Source organism: Tachypleus tridentatus, chromosome 13, assembly GCF_004210375.1.
Source record: "Tachypleus tridentatus isolate NWPU-2018 chromosome 13, ASM421037v1, whole genome shotgun sequence".
NCBI classification, from domain to species: domain Eukaryota; kingdom Metazoa; phylum Arthropoda; class Merostomata; order Xiphosura; family Limulidae; genus Tachypleus; species Tachypleus tridentatus.
In genome coordinates this window covers 185,467,314-185,491,599 of record NC_134837.1, presented here as the reverse complement: position 1 = coordinate 185,491,599, position 24,286 = coordinate 185,467,314, and the positions used below count along the sequence as shown (strand labels likewise).

General features: G+C 32.5%; 1 protein-coding gene across 4 annotated transcripts in view; it reads left to right on the top strand.

Moving 5' to 3' along the window:
* Nucleotides 1-21,688, top strand: part of LOC143236714 (uncharacterized) — a 57,263-nt gene extending 35,575 nt beyond the window's left edge. For 3 of the 4 annotated variants that reach the window (XM_076475147.1, XM_076475148.1, XM_076475146.1), the window contains exons 10-18: nucleotides 3,418-3,498; nucleotides 4,745-4,948; nucleotides 7,736-8,236; nucleotides 8,698-11,691; nucleotides 12,917-13,021; nucleotides 15,160-15,307; nucleotides 15,821-15,944; nucleotides 16,381-16,508; nucleotides 19,660-21,688. In XM_076475147.1, coding sequence (XP_076331262.1) covers nucleotides 3,418-3,498; nucleotides 4,745-4,948; nucleotides 7,736-8,236; nucleotides 8,698-11,691; nucleotides 12,917-13,021; nucleotides 15,160-15,307; nucleotides 15,821-15,944; nucleotides 16,381-16,507 — 4,284 coding nt within the window. In that variant the 3' untranslated portion in view covers nucleotide 16,508; nucleotides 19,660-21,688. The remainder of the gene's footprint in view (nucleotides 1-3,417; nucleotides 3,499-4,744; nucleotides 4,949-7,735; nucleotides 8,237-8,697; nucleotides 11,692-12,916; nucleotides 13,022-15,159; nucleotides 15,308-15,820; nucleotides 15,945-16,380; nucleotides 16,509-19,659) is intronic. The other variant, XR_013019722.1, reaches the window with a different exon arrangement.
* The last annotated feature ends 2,598 nt before the right edge of the window (nucleotides 21,689-24,286 follow it).

The window sequence follows — 24,286 nt, the reverse complement described above, 5'->3', positions numbered from 1 at the left end:
TGATGTTCTGATATTGACTTTTACATCACTATGTCCTCCTGCTACATTCCGAGCAGGTTATCTGAACTGCAAGGTACAGCCATGCATTCTCAACCCTCTTAAATGATTTCAGTGTCAGCAGTTTGGTCACTCAAAGACATCATTGTGGTTTTTACCATGTGCTCGTTGTGGTGGCAAAGACCTTGATGTCTACAGATGTGAACTGTATTAGCTGTAGTGGTCTACACCCCTCTTACTGCATTTTCTTGCCTTAAGTGAATGGAGGAGAAAGAGGGACAAAGCTTAAACTATAAACAATATCTCCTACCCATAGGCTCAGAGTTATTGTCCCCCACTCCATCTAGGACATATGCTACTGCACTTCATTCCACTGCCACAGTGAGAGTGCAGACATATCTCTCTGTGCCTTCAGCACAGTTGTCTTCTAAACATCTGAAGAGTCTTTTGTTCTCCATGGTTAAAAGAGTGACAAATCTTTGTCTACTTCTATTCTCTGTCCCCACCACTTCTTCCAGTGACACAGCAGTCTGGTTTCACTTCCTTTGGCTTCAGGAAAGGGTGTTTTGTGTTTCCTCGGGTCAATTCTCTTCTGCATCCTCAAGATGCAAAATGATTACTCGTTCATGCCCTCAGTTGCTTTTGTAGCTATCCCACAGTTTTAAACTGCAATGCATTTCAGCAGGCCCATGCACATGCTCAGTAATTCAGATGTCACTGCAAGAATGAATCTTGGATTAAATACACCTCTAGCATCTTTTCTACCACCAGTTCCAAAGTTACATGGGACAAGATTCAAAAGGTCAGTGGGCAGTACACTTTTGCCTCCCCTTTCGTTCTTGCTCTCTGATGGGCAGGAAGTTGTTCATGCTCAGAGCATCAACAGTACTTTCAGCAAAAGCTTTTCTCATGCAGCTTCATCCCCCACCTTCTTAGCCATCAAGACACAGCAGACCCATCATCTCTCTCATTTCAGACTGATCATCTTTATTATAGTTATTCCTTTACACCAGTGGAACTCAAGCTTGCTCTTCATTGGTCTGACAGTACATTAGTAGGACATGATGATATTCACTATAAGATGGAGTGCTGTCTCTCTTCTGCTCCTGTTGCTATTCTTTTAATTGTTTTAACCAGATTTAGCAAGAGAATGTTTTTCCTAATGCTTAGTACCATGCTATTGTCCTCTCTTTTTCAAAGCCTGGGAAGGATCCCAAGATTCCTTCAAACTGCCATCCAGTTGCTTTGATAAGTCCTCTCTGTGAGATCTTAGAGAGGATGGTTAATGCTTTTCTTGTTTGGTTCCTTGAATCAAAGAACCTCCTCTTGCCTACCCAGTGTGAGTTCTGACAACAGCACTCCACTGTGGTCTACCTGACTGAACTTGAAACATCAATCAGGGAAACCTTTCTCAAGCAACATCTTGTTTCTATATTTTTGTGGCCTTAAGAAAGCTTATAATAATACATAGAGGTATGGCATCCTGCGAGACCTCCACTGATATGGGTTGCTTGTCCATTTGCCCATTTGTATTAAACATTTTTTAATGTAATGACAATTCTAATTCCATGCGAGTTTGACACTTTCCAATTCTTTTCCACAGGAACCATGAGTCTCTCAGAGCTCTCTTGAGTGTCAGTCATCAAGCACAAGGTTTATTGAACAGCAACTATAGACTGCCTTCAGTCAGTCATTTACTGAGGTAGACTACAGCAAACTGTTTTACCTTTTCTCGCTCAAACAGTCTAATGCACTTCTGCCACCACGGAATTCTTCCCGATTCCAAGCTCCATCCCAGAGAAGTTGTGCTTCCCATAGTCCCTGAGGCAAAATTCTTGGGGCTTATTTTAACCGTAAGATGACCATTATTCCACACACACACAAAACAGCTACATGTTAAGTGTTCAAGGGTACTGAAGATCCTTCATGTCCTCTCTCCACCTCTTGAGGAGCAGATCAGTGTTCTGTGCTAAAAGTATATTGTGACCTCATTTGATTGAAACTGGACTATGGCCCTGCCAGGACATCGGTCTTAAAGATGTTGGACTGTTCACTGTCAGGGGCTTTCCATACTTTTCCAGTACCAAGTTTGTACACTGAGTCTCATAAACCTCCTCTTCCCTTGTACTGTTTGCAACTGTCTTTACTGTATGCCTCAACTTCAATCTGTACCACAGCATTCCATTTGAGGTTGTTTTCCATCCTCAGTGGGTCATGTTTTTTCAGAATAGACAGTCTGCTATTGTTTCTTTTGGCCTTTGTATCCACGTGCAGTTGGATGAATTGGATCTGTTCTTGGATAATATTGCTGTATCTACTGGTTATCCCATCCCAACATGGCTTATTACCATTCTCAAATGTGACCTTTCTTTGAGTTATCCAAAGAAGACATACTCCTGGTTGAAAGTACAGTCTTCTATTTGCCGAACATCTTTTGAACGATCCTTTCATTCCCATTTATACAAGTGACTCTGAGTTCTGCCAAAGTTTGTTGTGATTTGATGGTTGCACATAGAATCCTCTCTACAGTGTTCACTGTCAAAATGTATGCCATTTCTCTTGCTCTGGATCACACAAGCTATGCAGTATACAAGCTGTACTATTTATACTGACTCATTTTGCTGACTGCTGATCTTGGAATCACTACACATTAGTTCTCGCCCCGTTCTTGTCAATATTCCAAATTGATTGGCCCATTTCTCTCTATATTCTACTTCTATCCAGTTTTTTTGGATACCAGACTATTTTTTTTTTACTGAAATTTGTCAGTATTTGTGGAATTGAGCTCTCTGACATTGCAACTAAGTCTCTCTGCTCTGATGCTATCACAGTATGCTCGTCCTACATGTGGACTATGGTTCTGTATTCAAGGCTCTGCTTCGTGCCAGTTGGCAGTTGATTTGGAGTGAGGATTGTGATGACAAGCTTCTCCAGCTAAAACCTTCTATTGGACTTTGACTGTTTAGCTTCTGCATTGGTTACAGTTTTCTTTTAACTCATTGTTTTCTTTTATCTGAGACTACACCAATATGTAGTTTCTGTGACACTCAAGTCCCAGTAGCCCGCATTTTGCTGTCATGTCGTCATTACAACAGTGAGTGACGACACCATTTTAGACATATTTTTAGCATGGGTTCACCCTTGGCATTGGACAGTGTCATTGGCAATAGAGACACTGTCCACCTTAAATGTTTTCAATTTTTTTTAGAGCCATTGGTCTTCTTAAGTGTTAAGTTTTTAATTCAAAAATTGGACTTTGTTTTAACATGATTCCTTTTTATGTGTTATAATAATTTTACTTTTATTTTTACATTTTTGCAAGCTGTTTGACTAGTTACTTTGTTCCAATAAATGCCAACCAACCAAGAAGACATTTTGTATATGAAAATTTAAAGAAAAAAATATTTACAATGGTTTCAGATTCGAGGAGATCCAGATGGCTGTGGTGTTGAGTCTTACTTTTCTCTCTATCATTCTTCTCATAAAGAGCTAATGTCTGAGGTAAATTAATTAATTATATCATGCATGAATTTTGAACTGAATGTTGCAGGTTTTCATTCTAAATGTTTTAGTTTTTTGATAAATGGGTAAATTCTACAGAGTGCAGCTTTAGTGAGTGATATGTGTTTATAAACTACAACTGGAAAGTAACAAGCTATTAATAACACAAGAATAAAACTAAATTAGTAAGAAAGCTTTAAAATATCTACAGTTCACCCTTCTTTTCATATTGAGATGTACATCTTGTAATTTTTAGGATTCTAAGATTCCTTTGTTCGATTATTTATGGAGACAGTGTTTTATAAACTAGTGATTATTTGTTTATTTCAATCAGTGGGAGTTTAGCAAGTCAAATATAAATTTCAAAATATCTGTATATTAGTTGCTACAACAATTCACTTATTAATAATTACAAAAGTGAATCTGTATAGTGGAATGTTGGCTTCGTGACAACTGACACCAGTTTGTGTTATTTTTTTTAAATAAAATAATGAACTAGAAATGTTAATCTACAAATATTAACTAGCTTTATAACAGTTTCTGAATATGATTAGTTTGACTTGTTTTCTGTATTTGGTGTGAAATTCTCTTCACTATTTAAATTAGGATCTGTCTAACAAGATCTTAACATTGTAAAAAACAGTATTTATTCTTTTATATTTGTGTTTTTGCTTTAAATGAACAATAATATTTTTGAACTATTTGGGATATTTTTATATTGGTTCATTTTTTATTAGTAACTTCCCTGAGCAAAACATTTTATTCTTTGTGTGTTAAGAGTTATATGGTAATGGTTAGTTTGTATCTGTTGTATGCTAAGTGCTATGTAGTAATCGTTAGTCTGTGTTTGTTGAGTATTGTCCATTAGATATTAACACAATTATCATATTGTCTTTATGTTCTGTAGTTTTAACTAGTTTGTTGACACCACCCCTCTAAAGAATTAATTGTCATAACTACTGTCTGGTTGTTAGGCTTTGTATGATGTGTTTAATACATTTGATTAGTTTGTGGTTTTGACTAAAATGTTGAGGTTTTCTTTGTAGTTTGGATATCAGTTTATTTTCGTCATGAAATGTAATGTTTTGGTTTGGAGTGAAATAAAATTTTGTAAATGTAAAGGGGGTGGAGGCTTAGTTTGTGTCCAGAGAATTAGTTTGATAAACATTTGAAAGACTAACTTACGAGTTCATGTAAACAAAATTTAATAAGTGCTTCTACTTTATCACGCCTCTCTTGTTTTCAGGAAATCTTTAAAAAAGGTTGGTTAATACAGCAGATAGCAGAGAATTGGCATAAACAGTGGGCTGTGTTAACTTCTTCCTCTTTCATACTTTACCAAGATCCAAAGGCAGAGGCATTGAATATTGCTGCTAGCAAGATAGACATTCAGTCTATGAAGTCTGTTGAAGAAGTTAAAAGTGTGAAGAGTCATGCTTTTGCTGTAAATGTGAGTTTCAAAAGAGTGATAGAAATGAAAATTGTTTTGAAAAGTTGTGTTTTTAAACTATTTACTAAAAGACAAAATTGTGCCCTAGTATCTTAACCTTAACTTTAATAACAAACATGGGAATTTAATTTAAATCGTTTTATCAAATATATTGCTATCTTTACAGAAATGTGTAAAATAACACAATTACCACATTGCCTCTATGTACTTGTACTTTTAACTAGTTGTTGACATCACCCATCTAAAGAATTCATTGTCGCAAGGATTGTATAAGGACCATAAATCTCTAAACTAAAAATAGCAACAAATATCATTTTATAACTCTGACTACAAAAAGGTTTAAATTGTGTACTTAAGTTTTAGCTTGGTCACTTATGATTGTATGTTTTGGGTATTTCTAGTTTATTTGTTTATTAATTTTCACACAAAGCTACACAAAGGCTATCTGTGCTGTACGTCCCTAATTTAGCAGTGTAAGACTAGAGGAAAGGTAACTAGTAGTCGCCACCCACTGCCAACTCTTGAACTACTCTTTTACCAACAGATAAGTAGGATTGACCATCACATTATAATACTCATATGGCTTAAAGGGTGAGTATTTTTGGTGTAATGGGGATTCAAACCTGAAACCCTCAAATTACGAGTCGAGTGCCCCAAACACCTGGCTGTGCCATTCAATTATTTTGTTTACAAATAACTACTAAAAGTTGTTAGCATTCTTTCACCACACAACTTCCATGTTGTGTTTCACAGCTTGTATAACAGTAATATTATGTACGTCTACACAGATTTTGTGAAGATATAAAGAAAAATGAAAATTACTACCAAGTAGTCAGTTCAGTTTTTAATCATATATTGTTTCATACACAAATTTTATTTCTTGTCACTAGATGGCAGTAAAGCTTGTTCATGTATAATGACCATTTCCGACTTAAAGGAGTTGGAGATTATCAAAGGAAAATGTGAAGATTTCAAAACGATTGTAATTTAAACACTTTTGTGTCTTTGTGTGTGCAACTTAGACCACTAACAGAATAGAGCAACATGTAATGTCAGATTATTAAAAATATTACGAACCCAACAAAATGTAGCTTTAAGAATAGCAAACAAGTTACCAATGTTACACTCCTACCTGTCTCAGTGACATTCTGTCTATAGAATATTCAAGAAGTCTTATAATAAAACAGTTAATTGCAACCCATTCACAAAATAATTTTCAAATTTTTCCAGCACTCCAGAAACATGGTGTACCAATGTATTTCCCTTGAATTTAATTGACATCTTAATGTTTGTATTAACCCATTTTGTGTTAGTTTAATAGTTCAGGCACTATCTGGATAGATTATTTGGCATTCATGTAGTTAAAGTGGGTTCTCTTGTTTTTCTTCCACAACAAATTTTAAGCATAATTGGGTTTTTAATCCCAGCACAAATTTGCTTTCAACTCCCCACAAAGGAAAGATATCTTGCTTACCTTGAGGTCCTGTTTTTTTCAAGCATTTTTTTGTTTGCTGTGAATTAAGTTACTCTGGGGGAAGTGGGGCTAACATTTAACTGGAATAACCATTCCAGCTTCATTGGCCCTATGTGTAATCCAGAATTAAAGGAACAGACAAAACTGATATGATATTAACTAATATATATTACCAATGAATTTTAAAAATAAAAGGAGTGTTTACTTATCAACCTGTTTCAGTAAAACTATTTAAAGAAAAAAGGAGAAAAAATAAAACAAGTAAAATTAAATATTATATATGGTTGACAAAAAGTACAGAAACAAAGTAGATGTGAATACACAAATCCTGACATAAGTAGTCGGTAAGTACTGAGTCAATCTAACAGAATTATAGTTATTAACCCCTGTAAGACTGTGTAGCACTATTCAATTTAAATGTTATTTGGGAAAAGTGGGTTACAGTGATTTGATTTTTTTGTGTATTCATCACCACTTTGTTTCTGTGTTGTTTTTTTAACATTGCCATCCCTACATCATTCTTAAGTTTTGCACATTTTTAAAATTATTTGTTATAAAGTAAATTCCCTTTGATATTGTTACACCTCTTTGTGCTTATTATTTTATTTCTTTAAATTCTGAGCCTCTAAAGAAGTTTTGACCTCTTTACCACTAGAAGTAATGGGAAAAATATAATTAAATTGTTAACTAGTTCAGGTTGTGTGGAAGTGTAGTACAGTAATACCATAATTTAATTTTTCTTTTAATGTTAGTATTAATGCTGGATATTTCAGGTTTTAGATGTATGTAGTTAATTAAAAACAAAAAAAAATACTGATCTTTAATTGTTTAAAGCTAGTCTGATTTGTAGTTTCTTTGATTCAGGTAATATCACCAGCTGTGCACCTCTTGTGTGTTGTGGCTATAACTAAAACAGCTTTTTAAGCATCATAGGAAACAAACAGAATAATTTTATACAAATTGTTTTCTTTCCTAACCTTCAAATGTACAACTAATTTACCTTTAATTGCAAGAGTTTAACAATTAAGTTTTTAATTTTTAGTTTATATCCATGTGGTTTTTATAATTTAACTCTCATTTATTTTTGTTGTGTATCTTTACTTAGCCTACTGAAGGGTATGTAGTATTGTAGCTTTATATTTACATAATGTTTTGGGACAACGCAGTAATTGGTCCATCACCGCTGTCTCATTCTCTAAATTAAAATCAAATATTTAAAAAATTTTTAAATCTTTCTAGTTTCTTCTTTTTAAATATTTACATGGACTTGTTTGTTAAACCTTTTGAAAATGTTGCAAAAATCTTTGTTTCAGACTTCAAATGGAAATATGTATACATTTTCTGCTGTCACGACAGGAATATGTAATAATTGGATTCAAACTCTTCGGCATGTTATTAAAGTTCATGCAACATCTCCTCTGTTAAAATCTCCATCAGGTCCTCATCCAGGAAAAATGGAAGGAATAAACTGTCAACAAAGAATTCTTTCTACAACTAACTGTCATGTTCCATATTCAGCAGTGAAAAAAAATTTGAAAGCCAAACTGGATGTTTCATCAACAAGTGATAATAGCTCAACTGTAGACGACTTATTTACTAATCAGTCACCACCAGTCAATCAAGCACTTCCTGTATCACCACCTTTAAATCGCACAGTGGTTTCTAAGCTGAAGGAAAAAGCCAAGTTGCGGTCTTCTCGACCAAAGATCTCTGATAAACGTATAAATTTCATATCATCTAATAGTGGAGACCAAAGTTTACTGACTGGTACAAAGGACTTTAATAAGTTTATGAAGATGAGAAATTTATCCAAAGTAAGTTAAATTTTTATATTTATAACAACATACTAGTGCAGTTACATTTAGTAATTTATTTAGACCTATCATTTTTTGTAGCTTTAATATTTGCTTTTAAATAAAAAAATGTTTAAAATTACTTGTAATTATTTTTGTGAGTAGATATGATTTATAAAACAAATTGTTAGATACAATAAACTGAATTTTTCAGTAATTTTTGTTTTGTATTTTATTTTTAAAAGTATAAATTTTTCAACATTTCTATAAAACTTAAATTTTAAATTATTTGTCAATGTTTTTCTGAAGTGCCAATGGTTTAAATGCATTTTTATTTTTCCTGTTGGTACATTTTTTTTAACATTGTCAGTTCAGTTACATAAACACTTAATGGTACTTAGGTATGTGTAGTTTTACTTTTTTTGGTAACACATAATGTCTTTGATACCTTGAGTGATCAAAGCTTTTATTCTTCATTTCAGACTGTTGCTGATATATCAGTATTGCAAAATGGAGAAGTCAACTTTCAGAACAAACAACCTTTATACCAAGAACTGAAAAATGGCTATAACCTTGTTGCAGTCAAGCCAAATTCATATTTAGAACAAAAAAATAAAGTAAATCCAGATAATGGTTTTGTGAATATTCAAGAAAGATCGTGGAAAGAAAGCTTGCAGTCTGTGTATGGGAACAGCTCATTGAATAATCAAGTGATTTCAAAGGCTGCAGCTGTTGATAAAATAGATAAAAGAAGCTCTGAACAAGAGAGAATATTTAAGAAAGAAGAAGCAAATAACAGATCTCCGATACAAGAAATAGTTGTGTTCGATGACTTAGACACATCTTTTTATTTATGTCAAGACAGATTGTTTGATTTAAAAAATAAGTTACAAAAGACATCAAATATTAAAGAAGAACTGCTTTTAGTTGGTAAGGATATCTGTATTTTGTGTGAAGAAATTGCAAAGATATTAGTTTTGCATGACATAAAATTAAAGGATGTAAATCAATTCTATGAATTAAAAAGTGTAGTTACTGATCTGAAGAATACTTGTGAGATTAAGGACACAGAGGTAGAGAAACTTAATAATGAAGTAATAGCCTTAAAAACAAATTCGAATGAGCTAGAACAGAATTTACAGAAAGCTCATAATGAAGTGGTCAAGCTACAGAAGGAAAACATGTGTCTAAAGGATCGTGTGAAACAATTAGAAATGGTTTTAAGAACATCGGGTTCTGATTATAAAGATTGTCTCAAGTGTTCATGTAACAAAAGAACCCAAATGAAGGTTCTTTTAGATGAAGCTTGTGAAGCCAGGAAAAGTTTCCAACAAAGGTTACAAACAGATTTGAAATGTTATTCATATTTTGAAATGAATAGACACTGGATTGAACAAGAAATCTGTAATTTCCAATCAAAACATTGTTCTCATATGGCTTTAATAATAACCAGAATTAACGACTTGGCATCAAAACTTACATCTGTTGAGAGGAATTTGAACAACTTAAAGCGAGATATAAAAAAAGAAAGAATAAACTGCTTTAAAGATTGTGAAAAAAGGCTTAAAGTCTTGGAGTCCAAAATATCATACATTGAAGCATGCTTAAGTAATGGGTGTTATTATAATAATAATAATAATAATAATAATAATAATAATAATAATATACTAAAAGACTTCTACGTAGAACAAGAGAATCATGCAAGTCTTTCACGAGATGTACTTGTGAGACTAAATAGTTTGGATTCTAGGGTTAAGGTAACCTCCAATATGCTTGGTATAGAAGCAGAAACAACCAAAGAGATGAGGGAAGAACCAGAGATCAATCTACAAAGAAAGTCTGTAACACCTTGTCAGGAAAGGTTTCTGTGTGATGTAATTAACAAAAATATCAATGTCTTGTCCCTTTCTTCCTTCACTAAAATGCTTCTTCACAAAGTTCAAATGATAACAACCTGGACAAAGAAGACTCTTATGTTTTTGTATAAGCAGATCTTATCGACAAAAAGAGAACCAGAAGATACCAAAGTTTCTTTTCTTGATGACTTAGGACAGTTAGTAAAAACCTGTCAGTGCCTTCTTCCTGAAGACATGTTAGAAATTGATTTAGTATACCTTCTTCTCGTCTTGCAGGAAGTAGCCACAGCAGCTGTAAAGTTAAATGATTTTGGATCACTGCATGTGAATTTTGTAATCTTAGAAGTGGTTAAGATAAAGAAACTTCTGACCTCAATCAAACACAAGTTCAGTAAGATGTTAACTGACAAAGACATCAGGTGTGATGATATCTTGCCTCCAACTTCTGCTTCATTGTTATCAACTTTAAATATCTCTACCTGGGATACTCTGAGTGTATCGGATGATAATATTCTTCAAACCATGGATAGTGAAGATGAATTTTTTAAAAATGAACTTCTGGGACTACAAGAAAATTGGAAAGAAATAAGAAAGTTGTTGGATAATGAACGAGATAGTAGAATTAAAATTGTAGTTGGATTTCTTCAAAACGATCAACTTGAAAGATCAAGTCAGAAAAGACACGAGTTAGAGGATAATTGCTGTGTTGAAAATATTGTTTTGGAAGAATTACTTCTTGGTGAAATCCATCAAGTTATTCTTTGTCACAGCGGAATAGCTAAAAGACAAATTATTTCAAAGCTCGAAGAACATTGTATTACAGCTTTGTACACTGAACCAAAAGCCTTTGAAATTTGGACTACTGCTACTCAAAGCCAGTTTGCATTAGAGGTGGAGAATGTCTTTGCTCTGATAAAAAACAGTTGTGTCAAAAATACATCATTTCTTGGTTATGAAATTAAACCTGGAGGTAAGTTACTAAGCAATCAATCTGTTCATTGCCTCATGGAATTAACAGAACTGTGTGTATTTACTGGAATGCTTCAAGCTGCTATTATCTATTGTTCAGAAAGATTGAAAACCTTAAATGTTAAACCTAATTCTGTAGAAAAAACATACTCTCAACCATTGGAAGATACCTGGCTAGAGAATTTTCACAGCCATCTTCGACAGAAAGCGAATGAGGTAGTCACTAGTTCTTGTCTGTTTTTATTTCCAAATAGGAAACCAACATATGTTTCTGACTTTTCAAATGATTCTTTTTATATTGTTGAGAAGTTAACCAAGCTTAATGCATTTAATATTGCCAAAATGAATGAAAGATATAGTGAAAAACTACTTACATTGAAACTGGGCTACCAGGAAGAACTAGTGAAAATGCATTCAGAACTAGAAGTGTTGAAACAACAACAGGATGGCTGTTCAGTGTGTAATAAAGAAAAAAATACTTTGTGTTCTGAGGTGGTACATTATCAAGAGACTTCTACAGTGTGTCAAACTTGCATAACACTGGAACAAGCAAGAAAAGCTCATAGAGAAGAGTTGGAACACATCCAGAATCAACTTTTCATTGAGAAAGAGCACAAGAAGAAACAGCTGGAAGTCAGTTCTAAAGAGCAGGTAATTCAGTCATTTTGTAGTAGTAATCTTGTCATTGTAATTGTAACACTTCTGTAAGCTTACATTTCATTCATTATGAATGTAATATTTTATTAATTTTAGTGTATCTATTATATGTAAAAATTAAAATCGTTAAAACTTTTTAAAGTATTTATTAAATATTTTATTAGTTTTACCACTTTTGAATAAGAAATTGTTTTTATCCAGTTTTTTACAATAATCAAAATGTTTTCTTTTAACTAATAATTTTCTGTAGTTGAATGTTTTCAGATAATCTTATTTTTGTAGATAGCATAATAGAAAATACTTTTATACATTTATTCACTTTCAAGTGTAATTAAACTTGAACGGATTTTAGTGTTCCACATACATCACTTTCAGGGTCAATTTCAATCTGTGATAGTAAACTTGTATAAACTGTAAAATTATATAACATTGGTTATTTATGTTTGTCCCCTGCTGGTACAGCAGTAAGTCTATGGATTTACAATGCTAAAATCAGAGGTTCAGTTCCCTTTGGTGGACTCAGCAGACAGTCCAATGTGGCTTTGCCATAAGTGACATGCAGATATTTGTATATTGAAAAAAAAAATTCAAAATCTGTCACAGGTAAGAGAAGCTTAAGAGGTTAAAATGAGTTTAAATCAACAGTGTTAGTTTTAACACTTAAATATTGAAACAAATATTGGTCGTCTGATAATGAGAAACCCACATGAAATAAAAAATGTATCTCAGAATTGCTGGTATGGGTATTAAAACTTTTATTGATAAGCAGAGAACAATGTTTCAACCTTTCTAGGTCATCTTCAGGTTAACAAAGAGTTTGCAACTGTCTGTTGCTAGGCACATGTCTTAGGGACAAGAGTATAAATGGGTACAGGATTGTAGGGGTCATTGCAGTTGGATGATAGGTTATTAATTAGTATATGGGTATAAAGGTGCTCTTTTATATTGGTTAATAGCCTAGGAAGATCAAAACATTGTTCTCTGCTTGTCAATAAAGTTTTATACCCACACCAGCCATTCTGAGCTGTGTGTAAAATTATCTTGACAACAGTTTTATATGAGCAAATATGATGTTCAAACTTCATATGTGTACAAAAAATTTGGTAAATAGTTTTCACTTGTTTCTTGAGATAATGTTTATTTTTCATATTAAAGTTTTTGGAATTCTTTTCCTCTGTTATAACTATTACAAAATTTTTTTACTTTTCACAATGTTCAGGTTGAGAATGAGGGACAGTGGATAAAGTTCCTTCAACATAAAGATGACGTTCTCAGTGAAGAGACTATATTACAACATTATCAAGGAGAGTTCATTGAATATAAAGTGTGTGATGGATGTTTTATTTTTGTTATTTCTAAGAAATTAACTACAGAAAGCTTCAAAGATTAAAATTTTGTTGTTCATTTAATGTTTACCAGAAGACTTGAGGTAAAATTACATGTTGAAATAATTTCTTGATAGTGTCATAGGTTCTATTTTCCAGTAGCCAAAGGTTTCTGTAATTGTTTTCTCAATTCTGTCATTTTGTATTGTATTAGAGAAACTATAAACATAGTAGGTATACATTTATATGCATTTCTGATATAAACAGTGGGATGGCACAACTGACTGTACATTTGTTTCATTTTGAATATGGTTTAATTTTTAACCGTTACCCATAAACAAATAGAAGTTGGTTGCTATTGTTTTAGGCCCAGCATGATGATCAGGTGGTTAAAGCACTTGCAATTTGAGAGTCATGGGTTCAAATCCCCATCCCACAAAACATGCTCATGCTCTCCCTATCAACTGTAGTTACATTATAATGTGACGGTCAATCTCTATTTATTGGTAAAATATTAGCTTAACAGTTGTTGCTAGGTGATGAGGACTAGCTGTCTTCCTTTGTCTTTCACTACTAAGTTAGGGATGGCTAACATAGTAGTCCTTGTGTAACTTTGCATAAAATTCCAAAACAAAGAAACAGTTTATTGTTTTAATCTTATTTTGAATAACAACTGTATAGTAAATTTTGATCTAACCTGTGCATGTGATTATATATTTTTTAATTTGTTAGTTTTGTGATCTACTTAGTTAAAATTAAATATATATACAGCCATCAATACAGCTTATTGAATATTCAAGTATACACTTTGTGTCACTTATAACACCTTTTATATGTTCAGTATTCTCACTTGTTAATGATAGTTCTGCTGTAAATCCAGTAATATCTTGACATTCAATCAGCTTAGGAAACTTAGGTCAGTCATACATACATAATTTATCATTCAAACAATCTTGATAATGAAAGTGTAATACTCCAAATAAAATTTAAAAAGTAATAAAATTAGACATAATAAACATTCCAAATAATACTATTAATGAAGTTACTACAGAAAACAGACTACATCTTATTTACAAACAACTATCATTCAGCCATCCGTATATAGTTCCAGATGTCTACAACAAACATCCATGTTTGTAGAGAGAATGTGCTAATGTTGCCTCTCATTCTGCACCTTCAGTTTTGGCTCATTAGATACATGGCTGTAATTTGTAAGGACATACAATTGTATCTTTGTGCTGGTAAGATTGTTAATTATAGAAAGTCATGGCTTTTTGCTGGTCACATTGGTAATTACAGACAGTCGTGTCTTTACTCTGACCACATTAGTTATTTACAGACAGTTGTATTTTTGCTTCAGTCAGTTACACAGATAACCAGTTGAGTCCTTATTTGCTTGAACTAGTTACCAAGTGCTTCATAACTCTTATGTTGTTTGATTTTAAGAGACAGTTCTTTATAAACTTTCTGCATTTACTGCTCATGTTATTTAAATTAATACTTTTTCTCACATTAATACTGAATTATTTTATTGATTTCTTTAAGTTTATATTCAATTTATTTATGAGTAAAGTTAAAATTCTGTAAAAGGCAAGATATAAATGTGCTAAGACTTGGTTACAAGAATCATAAATATACCAAAGAAAGTAATTATAAAAAACTAATATAAATTAACATGATATATAGCTAGTTGTCTCTCCACATAAGAGCTTAACTTGGATAGAGATAAAACAAGAACACAAAATACCAAAGGAGTCAAGGTTGAATTGTGTGAAAGGTTTTTTTGAGGTGCAGTTGATTTAACACTGACCTTATGTCATGGTGTATCAATGTAGACTTTATAAAGTCACGTTCTTGAAATAAAACATAAATGTATGAACCTGTATACGTCTTGAAAAATACAAAAGCTGTTAATGGTATGCCTTATTCTTTTTCAAAATGGTGTGGTTTGATTTATGTGTATAGGTTTTGTAATAGTACAACTGATATTGTTTGTTATACACAGACAAACGTTTGTTAAAGGTGCAACTGGTTTTTTTTTTCTGTAAAACTGAAATTTTTGTTGTATTATAACATTTATTATAGTTTTCTACATGAATGATCCAACAGTATTTAACAAGTTTTAATCTCTCTGTAGAATTTCACAGAAAGAAGTTTGGATATTATGGAAAAATCTTACAATAGATTACTAACAGAAGTGAAGGAGAAACACAAGCTAGAGCTTGAAAGGTTAAAAACTGAAAAAGAACAAGTCTTGGATGAAGAAATTAAAGCAACTGAAATAGGTATGAAGAACATTACATATCACAAGGTTGTTTATTAATTTTTAAAATTTCAACCAGTTCTCTCTGCCCATAGAGTGAAGTAAAAGAAAAACTACATTTATTTAATGAAAAATGAGGTAGAATAAACAAGATAAATTGAGGAATATAATGATTTTAACAGTTAATTCCATCTCCACGTTGTTATGTTAATGTAGTATTAACAGTAGTGACAAAGTTGGTTTATTCCAGTATATTTCTACATTACATGCAAAATGTGGTCAGATTCATAATTCTTTTGAAGTTTCACTATAAAAGAACTGAATGGTCTTAAGGTCTAATTTCTTGTCTTTGAATTTTATCCAAAATGATCTATAAATTGACTTTTTTTTTTTATAGAAATGTTGAAGAGAAATGTGTGTATGGGTATTTATGACATGTATATGTTTGGTTTTACTCATTCAAAAGGACAAGTGTAATTAATCAATGTTTGAATTCCTTTTAATGTTCAAAAAGTTATTAGTATCTGATTTTCAGCTTTAGCTGCTATAAAAAAAGCTCACCAAAAAGAGTTGGAGCAGGAAATTGGTAGATGCAAAGAGGAATGTTTGAAACTGATTGAAGAACCTGAAAGATTTGAAACATTGTACAAAGACCATAAGTATGAGAATTGTTACATTTGTATTAAGTATATTTGTTTGGACTATCACCATGTTGTATTTATTTTTAATGCATGAGTTTTTGCTTGGTTACCTAAGCCTTCTGTATGTTCACTCTTAGTCAGTTTAATAAGTGACATGTAAAGGCACATTAACTCTAATATTTACGATAACACTTTTTATCCTTAATGAATTAGAGTTGAGTTTGGAATCAGTCATGTGGTCTAGGTATTAATCTTTTTTTGTTTTGCAGAAAGTAGATGAATCCCTTTTTTTTAATTTGTTAATAATTCATCTAGTTGAAATGTTCACTTAATCATGTGATTTTTAATGTATATAATCTAAGATCATATCAGCTGTTACTGAGTATCAATATGTTTTCTGTTCATTACTTGGATTAGTTATTATTTGTAACCAAAAATTCATTTTAATTTTCAGGGATACAATTGCTGAACTCAGGAAAGAACTGGTGTCTTTATCTGAGAGGTATTCCATGAAATGTTTGGAAAATGCAGCATTGAAAGAACACTTGGAAACAGTTTGTTGTAAAAATGATAAAAAATAAGGTTAGTTTATTTTAAAACAATGACTTGGAAGCAGATGGAAACAAATAATGGATAAATCTTCAGTTTCCTAATGCACTTAATAAATAAAATGTTTCGTATGGATAAACTGATGAAGAAAATGATCCATTCAAATTAACAAAAATACATTAAAAACGAATACACACACACACACACACACACACACACACACACACACACACACACACACACACACAGTATGTTGTTAGGAATGGGAATGTCCTTTGTATAAATGAACATTATTGTAAATGTCCAATATGTGTGAGTATCCCAGTAAGTAACCTGTAGATGTGAATGTTTTAAAATGTGTAGTACAATGGTGTGGTAATCTGATTAAGGTCTGATGGTTGAGATATTTGCCTTGTAATCATTAAGTTGCAATATCCAAATATTGTCAAACATGCTCACTCTTTGCAGTATGACACTCAGTCTCTGTTAGTTGTTTACCGTTAAACTAATCTTGTATGACAAGAGTTGGACTGCCTGTTCCATAACTTTTTCATAACTATAAAAATTAACAAGTGTTTTAAGAGTTACAACCAACTATATTTATTAAACCAACTTTTAAACTATACAGGAATGTTGTTGTTGTTACATAATCAGTTATGTTACTAATACCATGCGTTCCATTTTTCTGCTGAAACGCGGATTTCCGTGATTTTCAAACGGCCAACGATCACCCACGAGATTCGTGTAAATTCGAGGAGAAAATATGAGCGATTTGGGGGCCGGGTAGGTGGGTTTTGAGGAGAAATCGTATTTTTTCAATGTTTATTGCAGAAAAAAAAAATCTGACCGCCATCTTGGAGGCAGTCTCGTTTCGTCTCGTGGTCTGGTATCGTGTGCATACCAGACGATAAAATATTCTCTACGCTCCAAAGAAACAACAGCGATTGAAATGTTTAAAAGGAAAGATGTTCATTTTGATCCTGTAGACAAGAGAATGTGTAAGGACATTAGATCAGCAGCTTCAAAGTATACCTCAAAGCTGAGGGAGAATCAGAAGAAAAGGGCAGAAAGGCTTGAGGCCTATGGTTCTGTGAAATCTGGCCCAGCCACCTTGGCTAAAGAAAAAGTCCAGAAAACCGCAGAGGCACAGAGAGCTGCCCATTCAGAGAAGGAGAGAAAAAAAGCTCGGATGAGAGCACTGGAAACCCTTGTCTCGAAAAAGAGGAAAGTAGCCAAGATTGATTAAAGGAAGTTAAGTGATTTGAAATTTGACTGTAATTTATGCAGCAGAGCAGAAGTTGATATCAGTGACTGAAAAACATTTTATTATTATCTGCAGCATACAGTGCTAGTGGTTTATTTTAAAGCATATCATTAATTTTATTTTGAAGCAATGTCAAAGCTTTCCTTGATTTGCTGTTTCAGTTTGTTTTGTGAAAGAATGAAAAATATACTGATATTGAGGTACCAGTAATTTACTGACAAGATTGTATAGATGAACAAGTTTTACTGTAGGTAGTCATGTAGAGTAATTTTAAGTAATTTGAAATTTTAATGGAATACATGCAGTAGTTGTTGATGTCAGTGACTGTACAAAATTTAATTTCTGAGGGATATTTCTGATATCAGTAGTTTAATATTGAACCATATCAGTAGTTGAATTTTTAAGCAATGTCATAGCTTTCCTCATATGCTGTTTTAGTTTGTATTGTCAATTTGTGAAAGAATGGAAAATTCACTGACATTAAGGTACCAGTAGTATAATGACAAGATTGCATAGATGAACAATTTGAACTGTAGGTAGTCATGATTAGTCAAAAGAGTAATTTTATGTGATTTGAAAATTGTGTGGAATATATGCAGCAGAGAAGTAGTTATTGGCAATGACTGTAAAACATTTAATTGGCAGCATACCAGTAGTTGATGATGATGATCTTATTGATGACAAAAAGGATAATAATGAAATGATTTGTATTTGAAATATTTACAGCGTTATTTTGGCTTTATTAACTCATTACTAATATATTTTGATTTAGAAAAAAATTAAACTGAATAAATAGCAAATAAACAATCTTAAATTTCATTTATTCACTTTTTATTTTATTTGTTAATTTTAGATATTTTGATATATCTTCTAAAAAATGAATGCAAATTAAAAGAATAAATCAATCTGCTAAAAACTGTAAATGAAAGTTATAGTTTTTATTAGTTTGATTTAGTCTTTTAATTTCCTTTTGTTATTTTATATGATATATATTGTTTATTTTTCCAACATTGCAATGTCAAAAAACATAAAGAAATTATGTCCCAGATTGCACCAAATCACACCAAATAGCATACATTTTTTTAAACTTTTCAATTTGCTGTGGCACCTCTGGTGCCAGGCTATATACCTTTTCCTCTTTTTTTCATAAATGTCATTGGCATGCCTGTAATACACAAAACCTGAATACATTTTATAAACACGTACTTAGAGTATTGAACATCCAATAACAAAACTAGTGAATGTACATACAACAACCTCTTTACCACTAGCCAATCAGATTCTTAAGAACAGAGAATGTGTTCAGTCATTAATAACAAAGGTGTGTATAATAAGTAAAAATTAAGGGACATTGTTTCTTAATGCATTTCCATGCCATTTGTATCCCCTCTCTTCTGTCCTACATGATTTTGAAGAACAAGTAGGAACACGTCTGTAAATGTGAAATGTGCTAAAAAATTAATATATCTAACTCAATTAGCCAAATCTTGTGAAGTTAAAAGGTTAGATCTAAGTTGTGTTGCAGTCGAGGGTAGAATCTTAGTTTTCTATCCTATATATTATAGCAAGAAACAATCTTTATAGAATGCTTTCCCTTGTTAATAATGAAAGTAACCTTTCTGAAATGTATCTGTGTCTCTGTTGTTTTAGAAATATGATTACAGTAATGTTGATAAACTAAAGTTACTGACATTGGATTAAGCATACCAAATATTATATCTGAATAAACCTTTTTTATAATTATTCTCCTGGAGGGACAGTGGTAAGTCTGTGGTGTAAAAAGAGCTGTACAAGTACTTAACTGAAATACAACTTGATGTTCTGTAATCATAAACAATTCTATCTATAATGTTCACACTGTTATTGTATAATGTATATCGATTATTGTGATGTGTTTATTTTGTTCAATATACTTTACAGGTGTACCCTGTATTCCAAAACGTCTGAACCTGTGATAACTAAACAGTTACTAAAGACCTCAAAATTACCACAATTAATAATTTCTACCGGATGTGTTCTGCTTGTCGTAAACTGTGTGTATTATTGTTGTGTTCGTTATGTTTGCTGCTTTTTAAACTACTTGAGAAGTGAGAATATTCTTTCATTTTTTTTTCCAGTTTAGTAAAACAATAAAACTTCAGGTAAATAATGTAACTATGATTTAAACAGTTTTCATGTTGTTGACAAGAGCCTTTCTTTCAGATGTATATATATTTGTTTAAAGTTTTAATTAGGAAAACTAGGTCTTGTATCCTCTTTAACAGGGTTACCACAAGTTTCAATAGACATTAGTTACCATCATAAAGTGATGTTAAGCACATTTGTATAAATTCATTTAAACTTTTATTTGGACAAGAAGAAATGTACAAATTTTAAATTTTGAAAATATATTTTTAAATTAATCATTGTGTGTTAATGTGTCTTTAAATATCATTATGAACTTTTTAAATTAAAGATAATAGGTGTACTTAACTGAGATTAAGAAATCAATTTTATCTGTAACTTACTGTAAATTTACTGTTAATGTAAGAAAATTATTGGACTAAATCTATTGTGTATTAGTGTTCTAATGAGGCCACGTAATTTTAAACAGACTAGTTTAAAAAAAAAAAAAATTAAAATACCTTATAATTATAATAATATATGCAGTATATGATGTTTTATTGTCTTGTCAAGTTCTCAGTTCTTGTAACAACATACTGACCTGTTATCATTGTTAATATAATCCATATTTTATGTATAGCCAAAGCTAGTGTGATATGTTTAGACATAGTTTTAACTTAATTACAAAAGGTAGCAGTGCAGTAGAGATATCATTAATCTGTGTATCTTGCTCAGAATATATCATTTAATAGAATGAGGTATCTTATCTTAAGTCTAAATATTGCAACTGGAAATGTGTTTAATTTCCATAGCACAAATGTAAACATCCTATCTAGTAATAGCTAGCTAGTTGCAAACTATGTCAAATCTAGCTGATACTTTTAAGTTATTGAGGGTAATGTGATGGTGTAATGTCACAAACTTTTGTATATGTGATGCTGATATTCTTTTGAATTAGGTAATGTAAATGTACAAATAAAATATTTTGAGAACTGTTAAACTTTAATTTATTTGGGTAAGGTTTGTTTTTTAACAATTTATTTTTTAGAAATTGGAAAAATTGTGCAATTTCTTAATTGTCCTCGTATTTTGCTGGTACTCAAGTGTAATGTGGGAGTGGCTTAGTGTGTTGTAAAGTACATATATGCTGGTATTTAAAGAAAGTTTGAGATTGTTTTATTTGTGTTTCAAAACTTGAGATTTATCAGCTGAAAATGAAAGTCATCTAACTCGAACGATTGTTCTAACAAACACGGAAAACCAGTAAGCTAGGTTTACATCTATCTTTTTCTACTTGAATTAGAAGTTTAATAATATTTTCTCAGTGTATAATCCATCCATTTGTAAACATTGAAACAACAGTTGCTCTATTTTGTGTGTTTTTTTAATGCTTGAGATGTCTGACATCTGCTTATGACATTTGTACTGTTTGCTACCCTATATAATTTTGATTCAGATGGTTTATGAATAATTATCTAAGATTAACTTGGCAATTTCTCTTTTTTAAAACTTAGCACTGGATATAAGTACCTTTTTAAAGATCTTACAGCAGTTTGTATGTGTTTGTTCAGTTATGAGGTCTTAGCCTTGTGCAAAATAATCTGTCAAAAATATTCCAAATGTTGTACAAACAAATGTGAAAATGATGGTTAAGTGTTTTATTGTAATTAGAGAAGTGAATACAAATTTACTGATATTGTATGCATAAGTGAAAATGAAAAGTAATAAATAAAAATAAGTGTTTCAGAGTACATTTAAGTTTATAAGTTTCCTCATTGAGTGTAACTCCCAAAATTATTAAATAATTACCTTGTCATGAAGAATAAATGTTTTATTCCATTTAAATGTTATTTTTTTATTTCAGTTTGAATGTGATTGCTTTCCCTTCCTATGTTACACTGAAGTCATAAAACACATTTATGATTTTTTCATAGTGGTGTAAATGTGAGTGAGCTCCATTAGTTACACATGAGAAAATGTTTCATTAATAGCACACCAGTCTATTATACCTTTCTTACATACCATTGAAAAATGTGCTGATCATGTGACTACCTTCTATTAATAATACTGAACTGCCTATACTATTTCAGCACAATCTTCACTTTCTCAATTGGCATTACAGTGAGTTGATCTGTGTTTACTTCATTCGATATGTTTACCATTTTATTGTGATTGTAATCCAGTCCTTCAGTTTAAACTTACTGTTGCTCTTACATTTTAGTGTTATTTTCAAAGAATTTATCCATAATATCAATTCAAATCTTGTGGTGGTGGAAGATGAAGTTTTCACCAATATTATGGTACTAATGTCACTGGTCCACAGCAAGGTAGGTTCAAAACATCTATTTGGAAGTTCAATTTAATTCACTTCTGCTTGACAGTCAGTTTGTTCTCCCTTTTCTCCTGCAGAAGTTTCCAAGGAAGAACTTATTTAGAGTGAAGATAAGTGGGACTCTATGCAACTAACCAAAGATAAAGAAAACAATGATGATAATCATGAGAGATTGCTTACTTTGCCATTCTTACACTATATTGATCAGGTATATCAAATTTTAAATGTATTTCCCAGATCAGGCAAAGGCTAGCTTGCAGAAGTCTTCAGTTGTTTGATGTATCTTTGACTAATCTGTGGGCTTTGTCAAATAGTCTTTGCTTTCAGTTCAAGCTCTTCCCTCTTCATCCTCTTCCCCAGCATCATTCCCTCCTTCTTAGGATCGTGCCTCATCCAGTCATCTTGCAGAATCAGTTTGGGACTTCCTGTACAAAGGAGCTATTGATCAGTTTGTTCCCACTTATTCAGAATTTTACTCTCATCCATTTGCTATCGTCAAAAAGATAGGAGATTGAAGATCCATCATAAATTTGACCTGGCTAAATACTATTCTTGAAACAACCCAGTTCACCATGGAGTCATGTGAAAGATGACTATTTTCATATTCCCATATCTTCAAGCTCACATCATTTTTCTATGGTTTGTCCAGAAGGACCATCTTTTATTTGCTTTTAATCTTGACCTGTTGGGTCTCTAAACTCCTAATCACATGGATGACTGGCTTCAGCTTGTCTCTTCTCAGGTCCAATCAGTCTCTCACATCTGATCACTTTTATGAGAAGCTGCACAGCTGAAATGTCTTAGTAAATTAGAGAAGCCCTTTCTAATCCTTACACATCTTATTTAGAGGTTCTTTCCAATTTCTATCTTATTCAAGCCCAGCCTTATCCACTTCAGCTCAAGGATGTGGAGAGGGCAGCTATATAGGCAATATATTTACTTTATCTCACTGTATGAGAGGTCCTATCTCTTTCTGTGGGCCTGGGCTTCCTTTGAAGCTTTCATTTCATTAGGTCAGGTACACATGAGTTTACTTCAGTAGATGCTTACTGACCAGTGGAACTTCTCCCACGATCTCTTGGATCATCATATTGCCCTTCCTCCTGGGATCGGGACCAACTATGCATGGTGGCTTGTCAGGGAAATAAATGGCCGTAGTGGAATGGTACCTGTTTCTTTTCCTCATCTCAATGCTTCCTTGGAATCAAGGGACACTTTTTTGCAGTGATCAATCATGGAAAAACATTCCATACTTTTGGCTGTTTGTTGGGCTCTGCCTCATTTCCTTCTACTTTTCTTGGGGTTGGGTGGCCATTGTTCATTTTGACAGTTACACTGACTTCAGCTATATTACCAAACATGAGAGAACCAATCTTGTTTTCAGTTTCTTTAGTCACTTGACCTCCTTTGGTGGGCCCATGATTACAATTTCAATATCCTAATGTCATGTTCTTGGAATTATGAATCAGAGGGCTGAATGCTCGTCTTGTCCCAACCATGTTCTACATATGGGGCGGTCTCTTTATCAGTTATTTTTGTGGGTGTGTTTTGCCTAAGAACATCACATAGAAATTAATTTGCTATTCACTAAAAAGCCGAACTACGTTCCCTTCAGTCTTCTGTTTCATATTCCACACTCTCAGCTGTGGGAGGTAGATATTTTCAGTCAGGATTGGAGGAGCTTTCATCTATATACCTACCTTCTCAGACTAATCTCCAGGGTCATTTCCATTGTTCAAACCATCCCTTCTTATGTTCTGCTAGTTATTCCCTGTTGGCTGGCTCATACATGGTTCCCTCTTCTGGACTACTTACTGGAAGAACAGCACCTGCTCTTACTTATGTCCAAGTTAATCCTGAACACAAACATTTCTTTCAGATATCATCATACCTATTCATGTATGACTATTTGTCCAGTCCCTCAGCTCAGACTTTCTTGTTATGTAGTGCCTTTCCTTACTCAAACTACTAAGACTTTCTCATTGTGTGTGAGCCAGACTTTGGTCTACCTTGAGATGGTGGCCTTTATGCTATTGCTTCTGTTACCTGTCCCAATTTTTTACCTGATTATTTCATCAAGGTATGCCTGTGTCAATGGTTGCTAATTATTTA